A 23834-nucleotide genomic window follows, 5' to 3' on the forward strand; every position below is an offset into this window, starting at 1 on the left:
TGAAATAGGGCTTCAGAAATAGACGTTTCTCAGGCCTTTGACACTGACTTGGTTATTACATTAGGCTCTCAGGGAAAATTACCTAAATGTCCATGATATGAGAAAGCTGTGCACCGCCCATTTACAGTGAGGTACCAATTTAATCACGATTACAGAGTATTTCATTACATACAAAAAGCCTTGAAGTGGGTAAAACATTCAGTGGCTAAGACGCTGTATCAAAGCAAATGTTTCTAAAGTTACATTTTTATGCATATCTAGGGAGTTGTGAAGTGATGTGAATTTGTTAAACATTTGTCCATGGCTGTATTCTCTTCAAAGAACTGCTGTTGATGGATGTTTTTTCTCCGTGGAACCGACTTGAAGGCACTGTTGGTGAAATTAGACGAGGTATCCATTTCCTCAAACTCTGAAACTATGTGGTAGGATATTTTACTGTATCGAATAAACTCATAAACAACACATGTTTTTATTCTCACAAGAGGACTGTGGTTCTGTTGGTTCTAAACAGTTGGTATCAATTCGTTGGGGTTAGGGTCAAAAGTCATTTTGTTGATAATAAAATATGGGGTTCCCCATCACAGAGGCCACAGGAAAATTAACATAAATGTAGGCATGGGAGGGGACAGACATGGATGTAAAAGTGTCTGGCAATATTTCATAGACCCTAGAGAGAACAGTTCCCCTTTCAATCTTTAAATAGTCAACTAGACACGAGAAAATCAACAGATATGATGTAGAGTGATTGCGATTGGCTGATGAGAGGATATGACCTTTAACATTTTGCTCTGACAGAAGGAATAATCAGTCAAGAAGGCAATATAACCTGTAATTTTGTCTGATGAGAATAGGATGTGTTCACCTCCTAAAAGTGAAGTTTGGGGTAAGATATTGCTGATCTGCAGATGATTATTTTTCTCTCACTCTCTCTCTTCTCCCTTTCTCTGAGATGACAAACAGATTATTTTTCTGTCTGGAAGTCCAGACTTCACCATTGGACTTCCTGTGAAGAGTTTTTCTCTTTATCCCTTCATTAGAAAGGCACTATGATGCAGAAATTATTTCCTGTGTTTGAGCAACAGACTTCATAATGATACCTGTAAACTCTAAAGGCCTCCCTCCAACGAACCAGAAGTCTTGTCAACTGGAAATATTTGGCAGAGTGGTGAAGGAGATTCCATGATTAGCTTCAGTGATAATTAATGTTGTGTTACATTTCAGATTGGTACAGAAATTACGATTACTATAGCTTGAGAAATAAAAGTCAAATCCATTAGAGAATGATGAGAATTCAATTTGAACACTAAAATTGAAGAACAAAAAATTATTAAGGGTGCTTCTGACAATCGAACAAAAACTGACCAAAAAAAAAGCATTCCTGTTCGTGTTGATTTACAGTAGATGGTCTCTGATGGAAAAACAGCTAAGGAAAATAAAAGGGAAAATGAACACATCGTGACAAAACCAAATGTAGAAAAAGATATGAATTCATGATTTTAGTTACCATTACAGTCATTTTATCATGATATAGTATGTACTATAGCACTATGTCTTGCCTGCCAGAGCTCTGGTCCAGTAGCTCATTAAATCGAATTAAATTCCAGCTTAACTTTCTGTTTCACAATGACTCTTTGAGTTGTAAAAATATACTGTCGGGTAGTAATGAGAAGAGAAAAAGGAAAACGACATACTGTAACTGTGCCAAACAACATGCAGCATATTGCATCCTCTGGAGTGGATGTAAATACATAACCTGGCCATGAGTCTAGTCTACTTGTTATTATTCTTAGAGTGGACATTTTGGAAGGTCATTGGAAGCCTTTGGAAGAGCAGCAGGACTTATTTCTGTAAACCCATCCTTTTATATAAAGCAGCCTTTTATATGGTTCCCTCTGCGAAGGAGTGATGTCAAGTTTATGCCATTGATGACGTAGGATCTCATGAACACTTTTGCTGTTATCACTCTAGGTGTTGTCCTAAGATAGTGTGGTATTCTTCATGTCTATTAACTATTAATCAAGTGCTTTGGGGTATTGTATTTAGGCGCTTAGAAATCAATCATAAGAAAGGTGTGCTTGTTTTTCTGATATACTATATAAATACAGTACCAGTCAAAAGTTTGGACACACCTACTCATTCATGGGTTTTTCTTTATTTTTACTATTTTCTACATTGTAAAATAATAGTGAAGACATCAAAACTATGAAATAACACCCATGGAATCATGTAGTAACAAAAAAAGTGTTAAACAAATGAAAATATATTTTATATTTTATATTCTTCAAAGTAGCCACCCTTTGCCTTGATGACAGCTTTGCACACTCTTGGCATGCTCTCAACCAGCTTCATGAAGTAGTCACCTGGAATGCATTTCAATTAACAGGTGTGCCTTGTAAAAAGTTAATTTTGTCCTTCTTAATGCATTTGAGCCAATCAGTTGTGTTGTGACAAAGTAAGGGTGGTATACAGAAGATAGCCCTATTTGGTAAAAGATCAAGTTCATATTATGGCAAGAACAGCTCAAATAAGCAAAGAGAAATGACAGTCCATTTTTACTTTAAGACATGAAGGTCAGTCAATCCAGAAAATGGTTACTACATGATTCCATATGTGGTATTTCATAGTTGTGATGTCTTCACTATTATTCTACAGTGTAGAAAATAGAAAAAATTAAGAAAAACCCTTGAATGAGTAGGTGTTCTAAAACTTTGGACTGGTACTGTATGTACTGTATCTTACTGTGCACCATATAAATTAGGTCTCTAGTAATAACACCAGACATCTGGTCAATGTTACACAAGAAGGACTGCCCTTCCAAAAAATATCCAAATAGAGTTACAGAGAATGTAGGGGTTCAGTAAGAGTATGTTGAAAGTATGTGTGTGTATGTGCACCACATTTTTTTGTGAGTGCATATGTTTAGTGTGGGGTTCCATAGGAACTCTGCCAGTCCCCGTAGGGTTGCAGCTAGGTGTGTGTGTGTGTGTGTGTGTGTGTGTGTGTGTGTGTGTGTGTGTGTGTGTGTGTGTGTGTGTGTGTGTGTGTGTGTGTGTGTGTGTGTGTGTGTGTGTGTGTGTGTGTGTGTGTGTGTGTGTGTGTGTGTGTGTGTGTGACATCTTTTGGACCGATCAGTTAGAGGTCCTTGGGGCAGCAAGAAATGTTTACATTTGGTTCATTGGGAGACCAAATTTTACTATAAATGTTCTGTGTGTTTGCGCGGAAGTTATTGCATCTGCATTCGTATAGTAAGTTTATGTTATTAACTGCTCTTAAAAGTTGGCATGAGTTCATGGTGGGATTTGTTGGAATTCTGTGTCTCTGTCTTTGTGTTGAATGGATTGATCTCTAGTTTTCTGCAATAAAGCCAATTTCATGTTTCAAAACAAAAACATTTTGGGAGTGTCACACCCTGATCTGTTTCACCTGTCCTTGTGATTGTCTCCACCCTCCTCCAGGTGTCGCCCATCTTCCCCATTATCCCCTGTGTATTTATACCTGTTTTCTCTGTTTATCCGTTGCCAGTTCGTCTTGTTTGTCAAGTCAACCAGCGTTTTTGTTATCAGCTCCTGCTTTTCTCAGTGTCTTTTTCTCACCCTCCTGGTTTTTGACTCTTGCCTGTTCTGACTCTGAGCCCGCCTGCCTGACCACTCTGCCTGCCCCTGGCCCTGAGCCTGTCGACCTGTACATTTGCCCCACCTCTGGATTGTTGACCTCTGCCTACCCTGACCCTGAGCCTGCCTGTCGTCCGGTACCATTGCCCAACCTCTGGTTTACTGACCCCTGCCTGCCTTGACCTGTCTATTGCCTGCCCCTGTTGGAATATTAAACCATTGTCTATTCGACGTGTCTGTCTGCATCTGGGTCTGACCTTGATTCCTGATAATGAGTGGTTTGGACACAACCCACAGTGGGATTCCATTAAGAGAGTTAACAGTTCAATATTATTATTTCCTGAATAGACTAGTGAATCACATTCCCAAGTGACCAAAACGGGGGACAGAGATACACATTTAATCACATAACAGTTTTAAACGGATGCCAGCATTTACTATTACATTTCATTCAAGTAAGGAATTCAATTTTGACATGAATCTGAATACGTAATAAACTGTAATTTCTAGTTTTTTTTATTTTCTTTAAAAACATTCTCTGGAACTTTGGTGACTACTAAATATTTTTCAAACCTCCCTCTTTGAGCTGGATGTGTCAATGTGTAGTTCATGAATGCATAATCTGTGAGCAGAATTACTGTCTTACCTCAATTAGCCACGAAATTCCTAGTTTGAAAGCAGCTGTTTTTCTGGAAGCTGTGCTGCGCCATTTTCCATACATTTTCCCCACATGTGCCAGCCCCCTAGCAATTTGAGTTCTAGCCAACGAGCATGCAGCCCCTCGCCATTTGAGTGACAGCTAGAAAGAGATGCACACACAGCAGAGCGAGTGAGAGAAAGCAATGACATGGTGCACATATCTGCACATAGGTGATGTAGTACGCAATTTTTGGTGACCACTTTGGGCTCGTGACCTCTACTTTCAAAACGACATGCTAAAAAGTATACAAAGTATCGGAAAATCTCTTTCATTAATTCAACCCTTGGCTAGAACTAGAATACATTTGACTGTGTCTGTAGGCTAATCAACTAAGCATGAGATGTGCACAATCACACCAGTGCTTTAGGGGCTTATCACAATGTTGCTGTTCGAAATGTGATGCACAGTGCCTTCAGAAAGTATTCATGGTATTCATACCCCTTGACTTATTCCACATTTTGTTGTGTTACAGCCTGAATTCAAAATGGATTACATTTATTTTTGTTTCTCACCCATCTACACACAATACCCCATAATGACAAATTGAAAACATGTTTTTAGAAAATGTTGCTAATTTATTGAAAATGAAATACAGAAATATCTCATTTACATAAGTATTCATACACCTGAGTCAATAAATGTTAGAATCACATTTGAACAGTGATTACAGCTGTTAGTCTTTCTGGGTAAGTCTCTAAGAGCTTTGCACACCTGGATTGTACAATATTTCCCCATTATTCTCTTAAAAATTCTTCAAGCTCTGTCAAATTGGTTTTTGATCGTTGCTAGACAACCATTTTCAAGTCTTGCCATTGATTTTCAAGCAGATTTACGTCAAAACTGTAATTTGGCCACTCGGCATCATTCACTGTCTTCTTGGAAAGCAACTCCAGTGTAGCAACTCCAGTGTAGATTTGGCCTTGTGTTTTAGGTTATTGTCATGCTGAAATGTGAATTCATCTCCCAGTGTCTGGTGGAAAGCAGACTGAACCAGGTTTTCCTGTCGGATATTGCCTGTGCTTAGCCCCATTCCATTTATTTTTTATTCTGAAAAACTCCCCAGTCCTTTATGATTACAAGCATACCCATAACATGATGCAGCCACCACTATGCTTGAATATATGGAGAGTGGTACTCAGTAATGTGTTGTATTGGATTTGCCCCAAGCATAACACTTTGTATTCAGGACAAAAAGTTTATTTTCCACATTATTTTCTGTATTACTTTAGTGCATTGCTGCAAACAGGATGCATGTTTTGGAATATTTGTATTCTGTACAGGCTTCCTTCTTTTCACTCTGTCAATTAGGCTAGTATTGTGGAGTAACTACAATGTTGTTGATCCATCCTCAGTTATCTCCTATCACATCCATTAAACTCTGTAACTGTTTTAAAGTCCCTATTGGCCTAAGGTGAAATCCCTGAACCGTTTCCTTCCTCTCCGGCAAGGAAGGACACCTGTATCTTTGTAGTGAGTGGGTGTATTGATGCACCATCCAAAGTGTCATTAAGAACTTCACCATACTCAAAGGGATATTCAGTGTAAAAAAAAACTACCAATAGGTTATCTTCTTTGCGAGGCATTGAAAAACCTCCCTGTTCTTTGTGGTTGAATCTTTGTTTGAAATTCACTGTTCGACTGTGGGACCTTACAGATATTTGTATATATGGGGTACAGAGATGAGGTAGTCATTCATCAGGTTAAACCTTATTATTGCACACCGAGTGAGTCCATGTCATTAATTATGTGACTTGTTACGCAAATGTTTACTCCTGAAGTTAATTAGGCTTGCCATAACTAAGGGGTTGAATACTTATTGACACTTAAGACACATCAGCTTTTCATTCTTAATGAATTTGTAAAAATTTCCAAAAACATCATTCCACTTTGACATTGTGGGTTATTGTGTGCAGGCCAGTGATTAAAAAAAAAACTCTATTTAATCCATTGTAAACTCGGGCTGTAACACATCAAAATGTTTTCAAGATCGTCATACACTTATGTATTCCCCACACACACAGCTCACACACTTCTCCAGAAAACAGTGACATTATTCCTGTGTTCCCATTGGTATAAAAGTGTTTAGGAAATCAGTTAATCAGCAATACAAATGGATGTAGTCATGATCTGTTTGACCTTAGCATATATGGATGTATTGGGGGGATATGAGAAGTCACATGGTCTCACTTTTTCCCACACAAACACACCCACTCACAACATGCGGACTTGCTTGCAAGGGGTGTAATCTTCATTAGTCCAAACGAGAGCTGCTATTGGACAAATGCAAGTAGGTCTCACCACGTTACGTTCTGTTTGTTTCCGTTTAAGAAACGTTTTGCGACATAATCGGCTTAATGAATTCGCCCCTGCAAATTTAGAAACACACACAGCTGTTTACATGTTTATTGCAATGGCATAGGGCGCACATACGGAGTAATATTTTACACGTTTGCAGAATGCATCGAAATCTGGAATACGTTTAACAATTTTAGTCTCGATCTTTGAATTCTGTCCAGGACTTGTGGGGAGTTTCTGTCTTTAGATAGGCTACGGAGATACGATCACTGCCAAAAAGGTTTGATGTTTCAAATAGTTACTGTATACAATGTTGCCTATTTCCTGTGGACTGGTTTAGTGCAAAGGGTTTAAGGTTACTTTGTACCACAGCGTCTTGATAATACTCATGGAAGTTTAAAGTTACGAGTCGATGGTCAATTCAATGATGGCATATACTGTACATGCTCAACTTTTTTGTCGTGGTGCTCCTCAATGGAGTATCCTATTTAGTCGGTGAGTTGAGTATCTCCTTTGATTAAAGCGTAAGATGCATCATGCAGCACATTTTTCATATTCTTCTGTTGTTCCTTTCATCATATCACATTGTTGGATCTGATTTTAAAGTGTTAACTCTTACGTAATGGTATATTTACGGGACCTGGGTGCCTTTTTTTGTGCTCCTTGCGGTTCGTATTAGCAGACCTCGATATCTTTGACTCTTTGAACATATGGTTGAATTCTTGTAGCCTAGCCCTACTATTTATTTTGATTAGATGTCTATAGAAATAAGAAAGTTTACCGATTTTATGGACAGTAATGTTCTGCTGATGTTTTCTGTAGTGTGCATTTTCTGTATATTATCTTCAGATAACATGTTTAAGTTATCTATATCTGGCTTTTCACTGCAGAAAAGGCACATTGAATAGACCACTTTTGACACCTTAAAATGGGTAGAATATCTGTTATAATTTATTTGTCTAGCCTCCATCACATGTAGACCAATTTGTAGTTGTGTTGATAAGTACTTGGTGAGATATTGAACAGGCATATTAGAGCAAAATAAATCCAGGTCACAGACTGTTTTAACCCTTTACTTACCCCCTGTTGATTTACCCCCCCCCCCCCCCTAAAGGTGTACACAATAGGTGCTAAATGCTCTCCCAAACTAGTTGATTTTATATGAGGCGATAATGCAAAGGCCCCGTGTGATATTCTATTGACATGCTTTCTGGTTGTTTGCATGACAGTAAACATTGGTGATTGATGTTCCCTTCCCCCACCCCACAGATTACAGTAGACACACAGGGGATTCTCTGTTTGTCTGCAGAGATAGAGGTGGTTATGGTAAACTTATTATTATTTATTTTTTTATTAGGATCCCCATAAGCTTTTGTAAAAGCAGCAGCTACTCTTTATGGGGTCCTGTGTATTTTTCCTTCCCTGTGTGTTTGTATACAACTTTATGCAAGCCTATTAGTTTACCTCAGCAATAAAATAATTGATTTAGTATGAATCGAGTTTCCTGTGGAACATTTTTTTATGTCTAACATCTGGCCATACTTGTTGCATCATCGGAACTGGTGGAAAACTAACGTTTTGGTCTGTCCCCAACAGATTCCCAGAGCCAGCAGTCCTGGAGTGGGGCAGGTGAGGATCAGAGAGAGTGAGGCTGTTGTGAAGACTTGGACAGTATGAGTTTGGTGGAGATCAGACATACGGTTGGGTCCATGACCCTGTCCTTATCCAGCACAGACTCCAAGGAGAGGTACTTTGACCGGGTGGACGAGAGTGACCCTGAGTACCTCCGCAGCAGGAACATGTCACCTGAAATACAGCAGGACTTCAACATGATGGAGCAAAAGAAGAGAGTCACTCAGATCCTACAGAGTCCAGTATGTCTCTTGTTCTTTATGTCTATGTTAATGTGTGTACACAGTACAGCCATTTCCATTATCTGGCTGCAGACCATCAAAAGGCCTGAAAAGTTTTTCTCTTCGAGGTCCAGGCCTATGTGATTGGCTCTAGTAGAGACACTACATCATTGATGTCTTCAGTTTTCATTCTGATGGCTACATTTGAACTGATCTGCAAATAAAGAGGCTATTACTTTTACATTTTAGACATTTAGCAGATGCTCTTACCCAGAGTGACTTACAGTTAGTGCATTCATCTTGAGGTAGCTAGGTAAGACAAGTTAGGCAACTCAGTCATATTAAGTAGCAAGGTGTTTGTACAGTGTACATCTTTGTTGCAATGCAGTACAATGTGCTACTGTCAGAGGAAATAGCCAAGCTCCACTGCTGTGGTTTTAAATATGAACCAGTCCGAATAGATTTTAGCCTTATTATACTTTGCCTGCCAAATGTCCTTGTCAAGTTCACAGCTTAGCTCATGAAACATTTTTTGTCAAATTGAATTCTTGAGAGACAGAACAATATAGGCATGAACGTAATTTTGGGCATCCACTGTATGTACACATATATATATATATACTTATATTTTTGTAGTATAAGCAGTAAATGTTGCCTATATGCACTCATGATAAATGCATATATGCAATTGTGAATCGGAGGCATAGATAATCGAGCAGTAAAATGTGGTTAGAGATGCTGTTAGGAGGTGCAACAAACACATGCCCGTAAAGTGCATGGAAATAAGATGAGCCCACGCATGTCTGGGATTGCATAACAGACCCCAACAAGTGGAACTTAGCTCATCACCATGGGAACCGCACTGAGATGGGGCGGAATGCTGGCGTTCCACCAAAGAGGCTTGCAGGAGAATCGTCTTTTTGGGAAGAATACCCAAGATATCCAACGACACTGGGTATAAATTAATAGGCTGGCTTAATGAGAAGGACACTTCCCAGTTACCTCTAGTGACATTGGCACAAAGAGGGTTTTAGAAGAATCTAATGTGATTTAATTCAGGAAGGCTTCTTTAGGCCTGAGAGTACACTGGAAATACATAGTCCTAATGTGAACGGCTGAATAGACAGGGAGTTGGAACAGGGTCAAGGTGAGAAGAATTGCATAACTACACATACAGTAGACCATCCCAGGAGTTGTAAGATTAAGATAACTTTATTGGTCAATTGTACACAAGACTTCCACTTTAAACCCAACCCTTCTGAAAGACACACATACAGGTTTTTGGAGAGATGCAGGGGCTGCCACACTGGGCGCCCAGGAAGCTGTTGTTGTGGGACATTAAGGGTCCTGCTCAATGCCATCTAGGATTTGAAACCAGCAACCCTCCAGTTGCTAGCCCACTTCCCAGGAGATTTTTCCCAGCAGACCTGGGATTTTACCAAGCAACCCTCCGGTTGCTGGTTCACCTTTCTAACCACTAGGCTACCTTCCGCTCTACTTCCTTCCCTCATCTTATTCTTTGTGATCAGTGACCACTATCCTGGACTGGTAAAGATTAATCGATGTAAGCCAGTGACTATTGGGACTATTTTCACTCAGTCATTTTAACATGTTATTGTTTGGTTTGCAGGTGTTTAAGGATGAGCTGGAAGGCCTGATCCAGGATCAGATGACTAAGGGCAGTAATCCAACAGGACTGCTGGCTCTTAGGCAGGTAGCTGATCTGATCATGGCCAGTTCTGTGGGAGGGACAGGCTCCTTCACATCTCCTCTCAGTAAGTAGCAGTGTGTGCGCATACATGTGAGAGAGTACATGTGGGTCTGCATAGTCTTTCAGTGATGCATCCTGATTCTCTGCATTGTCAATGTTTTGGAACACGGAAATCACAAAAACCTGTGACATTGAGAGCCCTTATGCAGCAAAATTCTGCTCAAGTACTTGTTGACAACATTCCACATTCCACATTCCAAATGTTTCTAATAAGTTGGCCACATGTCCTGGACTTTATAATGAATTACAGCTGTCTGGAGTGTCAATTATGTTTCCCTCCGTCTTTCAATGGAGGTCGTCCACATAAAAAAAATACTACAGTTTACTATAGAATACTACAGTACTTATTATAGAATTCTGTAGTAAAATGTACTATACTGTAGAATATTACAAAACGGGTGGGTCTAATCCTGGATGTTGATTGGTTAAAACCGCATTTCAGCCGGTGTCTATTCCACAATTTACCACCAGTATACTACAATCTGCAAAGACACTTAATTAATTACTGTAGTATATACACTACAGTTTTTTAAAGACAGTAATTACAGTGCATTCGGAAAGTATTTAGACCTCTTCCGTTTTTCCACATTTTGTTACGTTACAGACTTATTCTAAAATGTATTAAATAAAAAATGTCCTTGTCAATCGACACACAATACCCCATAATGACAAAGTGAAAACAGGTTTTTAGAATTTATTTTACATACAGTTGAAGTCGGACGTTTACATACACCTTAGCCAAATACATTTAATCTCAGTTTTTCTCAATTCCTGACATTTAATCCTAATAATAATTCCCTGTCTTAGGTCAGTTAGGATCACCACTTTATTTTAAGAATGTGAAAAGTAATAGTAGAGAATAGTAGAGAATGATTTATTTCAGCTTTTATTTCTTTCATCACATTCCCAGTGGGTCAGAAGTTCACATACACTCAATTTGTATTTGGTAGCATTGCCATTAAATTGTTTAACTTGGGTCAAACGTTTCGGGTAGCCTTCCACAAGCTTCCCACAATAAGTAGGGTGAATTTTGGCCCATTCCTCCTGACAGAGCTGGTGTAACTGAGTCAGGTTTGTAGGCCTCCTTGCTCGCACATGCTTTTTCAGTTCTGCTCACACATTTTCTATAGCTTTGAGGTCAGGGCTTTATGATGGCCACTCCAATACCTTGACTTTGTTGTCTTTAAGCCATTTTGCCACAACTTTGGAAGTATGCTTGGGGTCATTGTCCATTTGGAAGACCCATTTGCAACCAAGCTTTAACTTCATGACTGATGTCTTGATGTTGCTTCAATATATCCACATGATTTTCTTCCATCATGATGCCATCTATTTTGCGAAGTGCACCAGTCCCTCCTGCAGCAAAGCAACCCCACAACATAATGCTGCCACCCCCGTGCTTCACGGTTGGGATGGTGTTCTTCGGCTTGCAAGCCTCCCCATTTTTCCCGCAAACATAACGATGTTCATTATGGCCAAACAGTTCTATTTTTGTTTCATCAGACCAGAGGCCTTGAAATTCATCCACATGTACACCTCCAAATGACTGAAATGATCAGAAGCTTCTAAAGGCATGACATCGTTTTCTGGAATTTTCCAAGCTGTTTAAAGGCACAGTCAACTTAGTGTATGTAAACTTCTGACCCACTGGAATTGTGATACAGTGAATTATAAGTGAAATAATCTGTCTGTAAACAATTGTTGGAAAAATTACTTGTCATGCACAAAGTCGATGTCCTAACCGACTTGCCAAAACTATAGTTTGTTAACATGAAATTTGTGGAGTGGTTGAAAAACTAGTTAAGTGTATGTAAACTTCCGACTTCAACTGTAAGTATTCAGACCCTTTGCTATGAGACTCGAAATTGAGCTCTGGTGCATCCTGTTTCCATTGATCATCCTTGAGATGTTTCTACAACTTGATTGTTGTCCACCTGTGGTGAATTCAATTGTTTGGACATGATTTGGAAAGGCACACACCTGTCTATATAAGGTCCCACAGTTGACAGTGCATGTCAGAGCCAAAACCAAGCCATGAGCTCGAAGGAATTGTCCTTAGAGCGCCGAGACAGGATTGTGTTAAGGCACAGATCTGGTGAAGGGTACCAAAACATTTCTGCAGCATTGAAGGTCCCCAAGAACACGGTGGCCTCCATTGTTCTTAAATGGAAGAAGTTTGGAACCACCAAGACTTTTCCAAGAATTGTCTGCCCGGCCAAACCAGGAATTCGGGGGAGAAGTGCCTTGGTCAGGTAGGTGACCAAGAACCCGATGGTCACTCTGACAGAGCTTCAGAGTTCCTCTGTGGAGATGGGAGTATCTTCCAGAAGAACAACCATCTCTGCAGCACTCCACCTATCAGGCCTTTATGGTAGAGTGGCCAGATGGAAAGCACTCCTCAGTAAAAGGCACATGACAGCCTGCTTGGAGTTTGCCAAAAGGACCCTAAAGGATTCTCAGACCATGAGAAACAAGATTCTCTGGTCTGATGAAAACAAGATTGAACTCTTTGGCTTGAACGCCAAGCGTCACGACGGGATGAAACCTGGCACCATCCTTATAGTGAAGCATGGTGGTGGCAGCATCATGCTGTTGGGATGTTTTTCAGCGGCAGGGACTGGGAGACCAGTCAGGATTAGAGGTCGACCGATTATGATTTTCCAACGCCGATACAGATTATTGGAGGACCAAAAAAAGCTGATACCGATTAATTGGACGATTTATATATATATATATGTAATAATGACAATTACAACAATACTGAATGAACACTGAACACTTTTATTTTAGCTTAATATAATACATAAATAAAATCTATTTAGTCTCAAATAAATAATGAAACATGCTCAATTTGGTTTAAATATTGCAAAAACACAGTGTTGGAGAAGAAAGTAAAAGTGCAATATGTGCCATGTAAAAAAAGCTAACGTTTAAGTTCCTTGCTCAGAACATATGAAAGCTGGTGGTTCAATATTCCCAGTTCTTCAATATTCCCAGTTAGGAAGTTTTAGGTTGTAGTTATTACAGGAATTATTACACGTCGACTATTTCTCTCTATACCATTTTGTATTTCATATACCTTTTGACTATTGGATGTTCTAATCGGTACTTTACTATTGCCAACCTAATTTCAGGAGTTGATAGGCTTGAAGTCAAACAGCGCTGTGCTTCAAGCATTGCTAAGAGCTGCTGGCAAAATCAGTAAAGTTTGAATGAATGCTTACGAACCTGCTGCTGCCTACCACTGCTCAGTCAGACTGCTCTATCAAACATCAAATCATAGACTTAATTATCATATAATAAACACAGAAATACGAGCCTTTGGTCATTAATATGGTAAAATCAGGAAACTATAATTTTGAAAACAAAACGTTTATTCTTTCAGTGAAATACAGAACCGTTCCGTATTTTATCGGACGGGTGGCAACCCTAAGTCTAAATATTGCTGTTACATTACACAACCTTCAATGTTATGTCATAATTATGTAAAATTCTGGGAAATTAGTTCGCAACGAGCCTGCCGGCCCAAACTGTTGCATATACCCTGACTCTGCTTGCACTGAACACAAGAGAAGTGACACAAATTTCCCTAATTAATATTGCCTGCTAACATGCATTTCTTTTAACAAAATATGCAGGTTTAAAAATATATACTTCTGTGTATTAATTTAAGAAAGGCATTGATGTTTATGGTTAGGTACATTTGTGCAAAGATTGTGCTTTTTTTCGGCAATGTTAAATTATCACCCATTTGGTGAAGTTGAAGTAGGCTGTGATTCGATGATAAATTAACAGCCACCGCATTGATTATATGCAACGCAGGACAAGCTAGTTAACCTAGTAATATCATCAACCATGTGTAGTTAACTAGTGATTATGTGAAGATTGATTGATTGTTTTTTATAAGATAAGTTTAATGCTAGCTAGCAACTTACCTTGGCTCCTTGCTGCACTCACTTAACAGGTGATCAGCCTGCCACGCAGTTTCCTCGTGGATTGCAATGTAATCAGCCATAATCGGCGTCCAAAAAGGCTGATTACCGATTGTTATGAAAACTTGAAATTGGCCCTAATTTATCGGCCATGCCGATTAATCGGTCGACCTCTAGTCAGGATCAAGGGAAAGATGAACGTAGCAAAGTACAGAGAGATCCTTGATGAAAACCTGCTCCAGAGCGCTCAGGACCTCAGTCTGGGGAGAAGGTTCACCTTCCAATAGGACAACGACCCTAAGCACACAGTCAAGACAACGCTGGAGTGGCTTCAGGACAAGTCTCTGAATGTCCGAGTGGCCCAGCCAGAGCCCAGAATTGAACCCGAACATCTCTGTAGAGACCTGAAAATAGCTGTGCAGCGATGCTCCCCATCCAACCTGACAGAGTTTGAGAGGATCTTCAGAGAAGAATGGGAGAAACTCCCCAAATACTGGTGTGCCAAGATTGTAGCGTCATACCCACGAAGACTCAAGGCTGTAATCGCTGCCAAAGGTGCTTCAACAAAGTACTGAGTAAAGGGTCTGAATACTTATGTAAATGTAATATTTCAGTTTTTATTTGATAAATTTACATAAATCAAAAAAACTGTTTTTGCTATGACATTATGGGGTATTGTGTGTCGATTGATGAGGAAAATACCTAATTTAATCCATTTTAGAATTAGGCAGTAAAAAGTCAAGGCGTCTGAATATTTTCAGAATATACTGTATACTATTGTTAAAGCTGCAATATGCAACTTTTTGAGCAACTTGACCAAATCCACATAGAAATGTATTAATAGATCTGTCACTCATTAAAAGCAAGTCTAAGAAGTGGTAGATCTGTTCTATGTGCGCTATATTTATGCTTCCCGGTCTTAAGTTTAGTTTTTGCCTTATTTACTTTCAGTTTTTAACCCCCGGCTTCAAACATGTGAAAATACAATATTTTTGGTTATGGAAAATATATTTCACAGCGGTTTAGATGGTACAGTGATTCTCTACACTATACTTGCTTGTTTTGTCACATAAAGTGAAATTTGGCAAACTATTAGAATTTTAACAACCAGAGCCATTTCTGCATAGTGCATCTTTAACTGTAAATACTACAGTATACAACAGTAAATACTACAGTATTGCCTGTAGTGTTTTTGCTGACTTTAGTCCGTAAAAACACTACAGTGAATACTATAGTATTTATACCATAGTATAGTATTTTAAAAACACAAGGAATGTTTACTGAAACTGTTAGGAAATGTAAACATAACGGTTGTCTCCTATGGCTTTGAGGTGATGGAGGCAGCACTGTCTCTTTATAAACCAACAGTCACTGTTGAAGTGGTTGTAAAAGATTAGGGTTCAGTATTGTTGAATGCCCTTTATAAAGTCAAAAAAGATATACTACTCAGAACTCATGAGAAGTTCTGAGAACAGCCACTATTATGATCCAAAAGTTAAGCAAGGGATGCTGTGATGTAGTGATTTAATGAGAAAGTCATTTTTTTATAGCAATCGTTTGAGCTAAATATTGTTAGAGGAACTTGAAAAGAGAGAGGCCGAACATTTTAAGAGCTGTTCATGTTGAATGAGTAGTCATGGAGAAAGAGAAAGCTAATTCCATTGACCATGTTATAATGCAACATGAACATAAAGAAAGCTCTTGTTTCATGAACATTCATAAATGTTATATCTCTGAAGTATTATGAATGGTTTAGCTTGTTTAGTTTTAACAAAGATGGCTGTTTAGAAATTTGTGGTGCTTGTCACGAAGGCTGTAGGGTGTCAGTGACTGTGCTCTCGGTCACAATAGTTCACCATGAATGCAATGCGTTTTCTCTCCAGGCCCAGGGATGGTCGCCCCAGTCAATGACCTCTATGGGGTAGAGTCTCCATCCTTTACCAAAGGGGAGAAACAGTGTCGCTGTAAGCTAGCCAGTGTCTACAGACTGGTGGACCTTTTCAGCTGGGCCCATTTCACCAGCTCATACATTACTGTGAGTAGAACCCACATTAAAAAAACGTATTATACCAACTTAATGTAGCATTAGGGAAAGGGGGATTCCTAGTCAGTTGTACAACTGAATGCATTCAACTGAAATGTGTCTTCCGCATTTAACCCAACCCCTCTGAATCAGAGAGGTGGGGGGGGCTACAGTATACTACAGTGAATACTATAGTATTTATACTATAGTAGTGTTTTAAAAACACTAGGAATGTTTACTGAAACTGTTAGGAAATGTAAACATAACGGTTGTCTCCTATGGCTTTGAGGTGATGGAGGCAGCACTGTCTCTTTATAAACCAACAGTCACTGTTGAAGTGGTTGTAAAAGATTAGGGTTCAGTATTGTTGAATGCCCTTTATAAAGTATAAAGTCTCTGAATCAGAGAGGAGCGGGGGGCTGCCATAATCGACATCCACGTCTTCGGCGCCTGGGGAACAGTGGGTTAACTGCCTTGCTCAGGGGCAGAACAGATTTTTACCTTGTCAGCTTGGGGATTCGATCCAGCAACCTCTTGATTACTGGCCCAACGCCCTAACCACTAGACTCATAAGCACAGTATGAATTTTGATTACTGTAGGCATGTCAAAATGACACATGGAGTTCTCAGTCACCCAATACACATTCTATTTTTGCAATTGGCAAGCATTGTTAAAGTATAAATAGTCTAGACATTTTTATCTGGATAATTGTCTATATGCAGTAGAAAATTATATAGCTGGTACAATGTTGCTCTTGGCAATGCATGCCTTTTGACATTTGCTTGTTATATACGTTTTCCTTTTCCTTGTACAGGTCCGGGTTAGTAAAGAACAAGACCATGTTCTTATCATCCCACAAGGGCTCTCTTTCACTGAAGTGACGGCTGGCAGTCTGGTAGGTATAATGGTCCATGCGTTTTCATATTCCAGATACACATGGCTTAGAACTACCCTACAAAATAACAGTTTGTGCTCATCTCCAGTGGGTGAACAACACAATCATTAACAGTACAAAACAACCCTATTCAGATGTGTGAATTGTGCAGAATATGTGTTCAGACTATTGACAGGGCCTCATAATCAATAGCCAGCCACTCAAACAACCTCTGGCTGTGCTGAGAGACATGCCTCACTACTTCAGCAAGGGGTCAAGGAGAATTGACAATTGTGTTGAATGGATGTTTTCTAGCTTGTTGTCAGCGTGTAGATGCCTTAATACAGTATTGATGGAAGTCCCAATAGAAGGATAACTAGATTCCTCTTCATCATAATAACTGAATACAGTGAGTAACAGCACAATGAGTTGGAATAATACCCAATACATTAGTGTGACTTTGTATCCGACTCAGTATCTTGCTGCCATAGTAGACCTAGAGATATTGTGTCCTGGTCTGTTTCCAGGTGAAAGTGAACATGATTGGTGATGTTGTCGACCAGGGATCCACCTACCTGGAGGTGGACCACTCTGGCTTCAGCCCTCACGCTGCTGTCTATTCCATGCGCCCTGACGTCAGGTGTATCATACACATCCACACCTCTGCCACTGCTGCTGTGAGTACACTTTAAACTAAAGCTCAATGAGTGGCCATGTCCCTTCATGACTGAATTAAGAGCAACCTCTGAAAGTGTATTTACCATCTCATCTTTGTTTCATTATTGTATGTACAGTAAGTGCACCTAATGTAATTGTGCTGTTTCCATCTAAAGTTTATAGTTACTAGTTTATAGTTGCTATATGTCTGATGTTTTACTAGCCGGAAATAACTTGTGTTAGTTGTTGTTGACACAGCATAGCCACGGTTGCTTTTATCCTGAACTCACAGGTGTCCTCGATGAAATGTGGCATCCTGCCCATTTCCCAAGAGGCTCTGGTTCTGGGCGATGTTGCCTACTTCGGTTACCAAGGCTGTCTGGATGATCAAGAAGAGAAGGTGGAGTTCCAGAAAGCCCTAGGGCCCACTGCCAAGGTAACGCAGAATGATGGGTTTCCTTAACAACAACAGGCTCACTGTAGTGTGTGCCAAACATAGAAACAGAACACAGTGCATTTAATCAAACTGTTCTGTTACTGTAGTAATTGCTCTTTCTACACAGGTATAAGAGCATTTAACATGCATTTTCACATTACAGGAAGTTGTATCCACTTGCTAAACTGCTTTACCTTTCATGTCTTTGTATTTACTTATGCATTCATATGACCTTTTTAGATGTTGTTATCCCACACTTAATCATGTTGCAGGTGCTTGTTCTGAGGAACCATGGCCTGGTTGCTCTGGGGGAGACTATTGAGGAGGCGTTCCACTACATTTACCACTCACAGCAAGCTTGTGAAATCCAGGTAACACTTGAATTCATCAGCCACACCTTTTCTACCACATTATTGTATAGGTCATGGAATAGTTCACTGCTATTTCTTTTTTCTTACCTTGGAAATAGGATGTTGGCGTGCTGCAATCCAAGATGTCTGTGTTTACTTTGCCTCAGTAAACGTGTGTGGTCTAAACCCACCAGCATGTATTACATGTGAATAAAAATGGTCCCAGGTTTTTGGAAACAAATCAAACTTGGTGTTGGTCATTTTTCAATTGAATGATATTGTGTTACATTCCCTGCGTGAGAGAGAAACAAGTAAGAAGTCAAACATCTGTTAAAACAAAGCTAAATCAAATACTCTGTGTGATTAAAACCACTGTTCTCAAACAGCACCAGGTGGAGTTCAGTGTTCTAGGACTTGGTTGAGTCCCCATGTAACTCATAGCTCTATGTGGAGCAGACATATAATATGTTCTCTTATCATCATATGAGTGGCGCAGCGGTCTAAGGCACTGCATCTCAGAGCTAGAGGCGTTGCTACAGACCCTGGTTCGATCCCGGGCTGTATCACAACCGGCCATGATCGGGAGTCCCATAGGGCGGCACGCAATTGGCCCAGCGTCATCCGAGTTAGGGGAGAGCTTGGCCAGGGTAGGCCGCCATTGTAAATAAGAATTTGTTCTTAACTGACGTGCCTAGTAAAATAAAAATGTGTCTGGGATAGTGTTGGTTTTTCCATTGAGCAGGTCATTCCATGTGTGGTCAGTCTGGGATTCCTCTGTGTTTTCTTTACTACACTCTAGTGATGCCTCGTGACACATTTTACCTCATATTTTCACTATAATAGCTAGTTTTAGACTTTACTCATTATTCGGCTAACCTGGTGAATTCAAATGGTTCCTGACCTTGACTATATGTGTTTTTGATGTGGTCATTCAGGTCAGTGCTCTGCGGGGCTCTGCAGGAGTAGAGAACCTGGTGCTCCTGGACAGGGAGAGGCTCAAGCCCCTGACCCACGGAGTGGCTGCTGCTGGGGTCACCGTGGACAGCGAAGTCAAGTGGAAAGTGGGCGAGGCAGAGTTTGAGTCGCTCATGAGGATGCTGGACAACCTGGTAGGTGACCTGACCATTATATCTGACCTTTCCCACAATGCTTTGGGTTTCCTCTCCCATGCACATCCTGAGGATGTGTGTGAATATATTGACATCATAATCCCAACCGGAAAGTAGTATTTTTAACTTGTGAATCAAACATTGGAGATCATCAAGGCCAGCTGTAGCTCCTTGAACAAATGCACAATTATTGTCCCAATGTGCCTTATTAAAGACCGTTGCGTGTTTATCAAAGATGAGCATCTAATCTTAGCCTGTAGCTATCAGGCTGTTTGTTAGCGATGGGTCTGTGTTTAACCTCCACTGTAGATAACTGTGTGATGTTCAAAGTGCTTCCCCTTTAAACAATACTATCTCAACAACACTGCTAATGACTAGGGCCAGACACATTCTGTGGGCACAGCAGACAATGAGCAAGCCTGATCTCTCTATTGAATCTACTAATGACATGCCACTTGCTGGGGACTGGGGCTGGTGTAGGCTACAGCTGTGTTAGCTTGTACAGCTCTGTGTGATCATAGCCCGCCTCCCCCATCATGGATTCCAGATGCCAGGCCATGCTGTGTGGAGTTAAGAGCACAGACCACACAATCCTTCAGAGTTAATTGACTGGAAAACGCAACACACTCCCTGGGTTCCGCTCAACATGGTTGGGTTTGGGGTTTGCGGTCCCCCCTTTTCTTTGATGTGTCCCTAACAACAGTTCCCCTGCCAACTGCACTGTGTTACCAGGCGTAATCTATTCCCTATGAAATCAGGCACTTCTGAAAGTGTTGTTTAAATGTACTGTACAAAGTGTTCCAACAATGGAGGCTAAACATTGGGTGGTCTAGGATCCCCTTAAACCACAGGCTTTAGTCACTGATATGAAGTGTATGTTCACATTGTTAAAGATGAAAATAATCTTACAAATTTGTGATGGGAAACTGCAGGACCAATGTTTGAAAACGTGTCCTTGGGAGATTGTTTTTATATGCTGTCGAGGGCCATTCACTTAACAGAGAACACCTTGTGTTGGTTCTGAGCATAATTAAGTTGCACAAACCTTTTCCTTGAAAATCTAATAAACATTCTCAACACTAACAGAGACTTTCCAGTTGATGGATAACAGGTGTCCGAGTTTTTGTGGAATCCATTTTGACAGGTGGACTGAAACATTGTCTCTCTGTGTTGCTAGGGTTACCGTACAGGCTATATGTACCACCACCCCATAGTGAGGGAAAAGATTCGGACCAAAAATGATGTGGAGATTCCTGCCACGGTCTACACTGTCCCTTTGCAGGACAGTGATCTGGGTCAGAGAAACCCCTTTAACTTCCTGGTGCAGAAACAGCAGAGGGAGAGGGCGCGCTGGCTCAACTCTCCCAACAGCTACCTGAAGGTCAATGTGCCTGAACGCTCACGCAGTGGAGAGTGTAGCCCCAGAACCAAGACCATGGTGAGCTGCTATAAACCAGTCTTCTTCAATCTACCTTGTATACCGGTAGACTACATTGTGTACATGCAGTATTGCACCTCTATTGCTTCCACCTGACAATATGTCTTCCTATAGCAGAGATGAAATATCACATGTTGTAGGTTAGCCTGCCCTCTTGTGGAATCTTGTATAACTACATGTATGAAACATATTTCCCTACATAACATCTTCTAAAGGTGTCCGCATGCTTCCCACCCGGAATAGTTTGTGCATATATTATGAAGGCGTAGTCAATTTACCCCTACCCACATGTACATATTACCTCCATTACCTCGACTACCCAGTACCCCTGCACATTGACCCGGTACCCTTTGTATATATCCTCGTTATTGTTATTTTTGTGTTACCATTTTTCCTTTAATTTATTTAGCAAATTTGTCTTACTTAAAAAAAAATCTGCATTGTTGGTTAAGGGCTCGTAAGCATTTCACGGTAAGGTCTACTACACCTGTTGTATTTGACGTATGTGACAAATTTTATTTGAACAGTATTATTCAATGAAGTGTTTGCTGCCATTCAACGAGAGATTAATAATTTTCATACACATTTTTTCACTTGAGAAATACTCCACCAAACATTTGCGACTAAGACCTCTGCAAAAACGTCAAAATTAAGGACATTTCTCGAGTGATCTTGGATAAATTCTGATTATTTTGAGGAAGTGTATAGTGCCTTCAGAAAGTATTCACATCCCTTTTTCCCCCCATTTTGTTGTGTTACAGGCCGAATTTAAAATGGATTTCATTTAGATTGTTGGTCACTGGCCTACACACAATACCAGATAAATGTCAAAGTGGAATTATGTTTTGAGAAATGTTTACAAATTCATAAGAAATTAAAAACTGAAATGTCTTGAGTCAATAAGTATTGAAATAAGTTCAGGAGTAAAAACAAGTTGAATAATAAGTTGCATGGACTCACTCGGTGTGCAATAATAGTGTTTAACATGATTTTTGAATGACTAACTCGTCTCTGTACCCCACACATACAATTATATGTAAGGTCCCTCAGTCGAGCAATGAATTTCAAACACAGATTCAACCACAAAGACCAGGGAGGTTTACCAATGCCTTGCAAAAAATTGAACTTATTGGTAGATGGGTTCAAAAAAACATACATTGAATATCCATTTGAGCATGAAGTTACTAATTACACTTTGGATGGTGTATCAATACACCCAGTCACTACAAAGATACAGGCATCCTTCCTATCTCAGTGGCCGGAGAGGAAGGAAATGGCTCAGGGATTTCACCATGAGGCCAATGGTGACAGTTAAATAATTTAATGGCTGTGATAAGAGAACTGAGGATGGATCAACAACATTGTAGTTACTCCACAATACTAACCTAATTGACAGAGTGAAAAGAAGAAGCCTGTACAGAATAAAAATAGTTCAAACATGCATTCTGTTTGCAACAAGGCACTAAAGTAATACAGCAAAAAAATGTGTCAAAGGAATTATCTTTTTGTCTTGAATACAAAGTGTTGTTTGAGGCAAATCCAATAGAACACATTACTGAGTACCACTCTCCATATTTTCAAGCATAGTGGTGGCTGCATCATGTTATGGGTATGCTTGTAATTGTTAAGGACTGGAGAGTTTTTCAGGATAAATTATAAACGGAATGGAGCTAAGCACAGGCAAAATCCTAGAGGAAAACCTGGTTCAGTCTGCTTTCCACCAGACACTAGGAAATAAATTCACCTTTCAGAAAAAAGGATTTAATGAGCTCCAGACTGAAATATCTTTATTAAACCAGTATCTTTCCTTTTAGTGGATGAAATCTGAAGAGACCAGCAATGGCACTGGCACCTCCATAAAGATCGAGGACCCCAACCAGTTTGTTCCCCTTAATACAAACCCCACTGATGTTATGGAGAAGAGGAACCGGGTGAGCTAGAACATCATGTTCTCTAATCATGTTCCTTATTGACATGTTCCGACATATTGGGCTGGGATACATATTGAGTTCAACAGCTTGACCATTTGCTAAACACATTGTAAAGGAGGTACTATTGAACTCTCCTCCCAAGCAAATGAGTGTTGATTGCAGTGACCTATAGGATGCAGCCTGTCTCCCTCTGGCATGACAACTGGATGGTCCAATCAGTCATAAAGCATTTGTATACATTTTTATGGACGCTTAACAGAACTTAAAAGAATTTGTAATGGAAATCTGTATTTTAGATAAGGCAACAGAACACTGTTGATCACATGACTCCAGGACCAAAGTCCCATCTTCTAGCTAGCATCGTTGTGGACACCATACCAGGACCAGTAAGTACTTGGGTCAGCTTCACACCACACAACACTAACATGATATGGTGGTGAGTTCCATGACTGTCATGATCAGAAGACTGTAATGTGGGTCTTCGTTGGTCCATCCTTATATTGTGTTCGGTGACATAGTTGGGTTGGAGCTCACTGGTATGGACCTTCCCATTGGTTTAAGACTGGGCATTTGAGGAGCTCATTAGTCACTAAGCAGTATGTATAGCAGTTAAGTTTAACCCCATTGTTCTGTATCTCTCGCTCCCCTCAGGCCTTTATCATTGAGGATGAGGAGCAGATGCGCTCTCTTCCTCCCAACCCCTTCAGTGAGCTGACAGAGAAGGTGCTAGAAGAGTATAAGAGCGTTGTGGAGCGAAGGCAGTTGGGCCTGGATGGTACGATACTCCCCTATCCCATACAAATATCAACACTGTCATCATGATGTAGAACACTCACTTCATCAACATTTCATT

The 23834-nt window shown here is 40.1% G+C and overlaps 1 protein-coding gene across 6 annotated transcripts in view; it reads left to right on the forward strand.

Moving 5' to 3' along the window:
- The window catches only part of LOC139570898 (gamma-adducin-like), a 31179-nt gene that overhangs the window by 2844 nt on the left and 4501 nt on the right, over positions 1-23834 (forward strand). For 2 of the 6 annotated variants that reach the window (XM_071393206.1, XM_071393208.1), the window contains exons 1-13: positions 6596-6886; positions 8203-8480; positions 10090-10234; positions 16046-16197; positions 17001-17081; positions 17588-17737; positions 18010-18153; positions 18426-18524; positions 19439-19612; positions 20790-21050; positions 22865-22981; positions 23278-23367; positions 23633-23756. In XM_071393206.1, coding sequence (XP_071249307.1) covers positions 8280-8480; positions 10090-10234; positions 16046-16197; positions 17001-17081; positions 17588-17737; positions 18010-18153; positions 18426-18524; positions 19439-19612; positions 20790-21050; positions 22865-22981; positions 23278-23367; positions 23633-23756 — 1738 coding nt within the window. In that variant the 5' untranslated portion in view covers positions 6596-6886; positions 8203-8279. Of the gene's footprint in view, positions 1-6595; positions 6887-7865; positions 7933-8202; positions 8481-10089; positions 10235-16045; positions 16198-17000; positions 17082-17587; positions 17738-18009; positions 18154-18425; positions 18525-19438; positions 19613-20789; positions 21051-22864; positions 22982-23277; positions 23368-23632; positions 23757-23834 lie in introns of those variants that run through there. The other 4 variants (XM_071393202.1, XM_071393207.1, XM_071393205.1 and 1 more) reach the window with 3 other exon arrangements.

The sequence above is a fragment of the Salvelinus alpinus genome, chromosome 3, assembly GCF_045679555.1.
Source record: "Salvelinus alpinus chromosome 3, SLU_Salpinus.1, whole genome shotgun sequence".
NCBI lineage: Eukaryota > Metazoa > Chordata > Actinopteri > Salmoniformes > Salmonidae > Salvelinus > Salvelinus alpinus.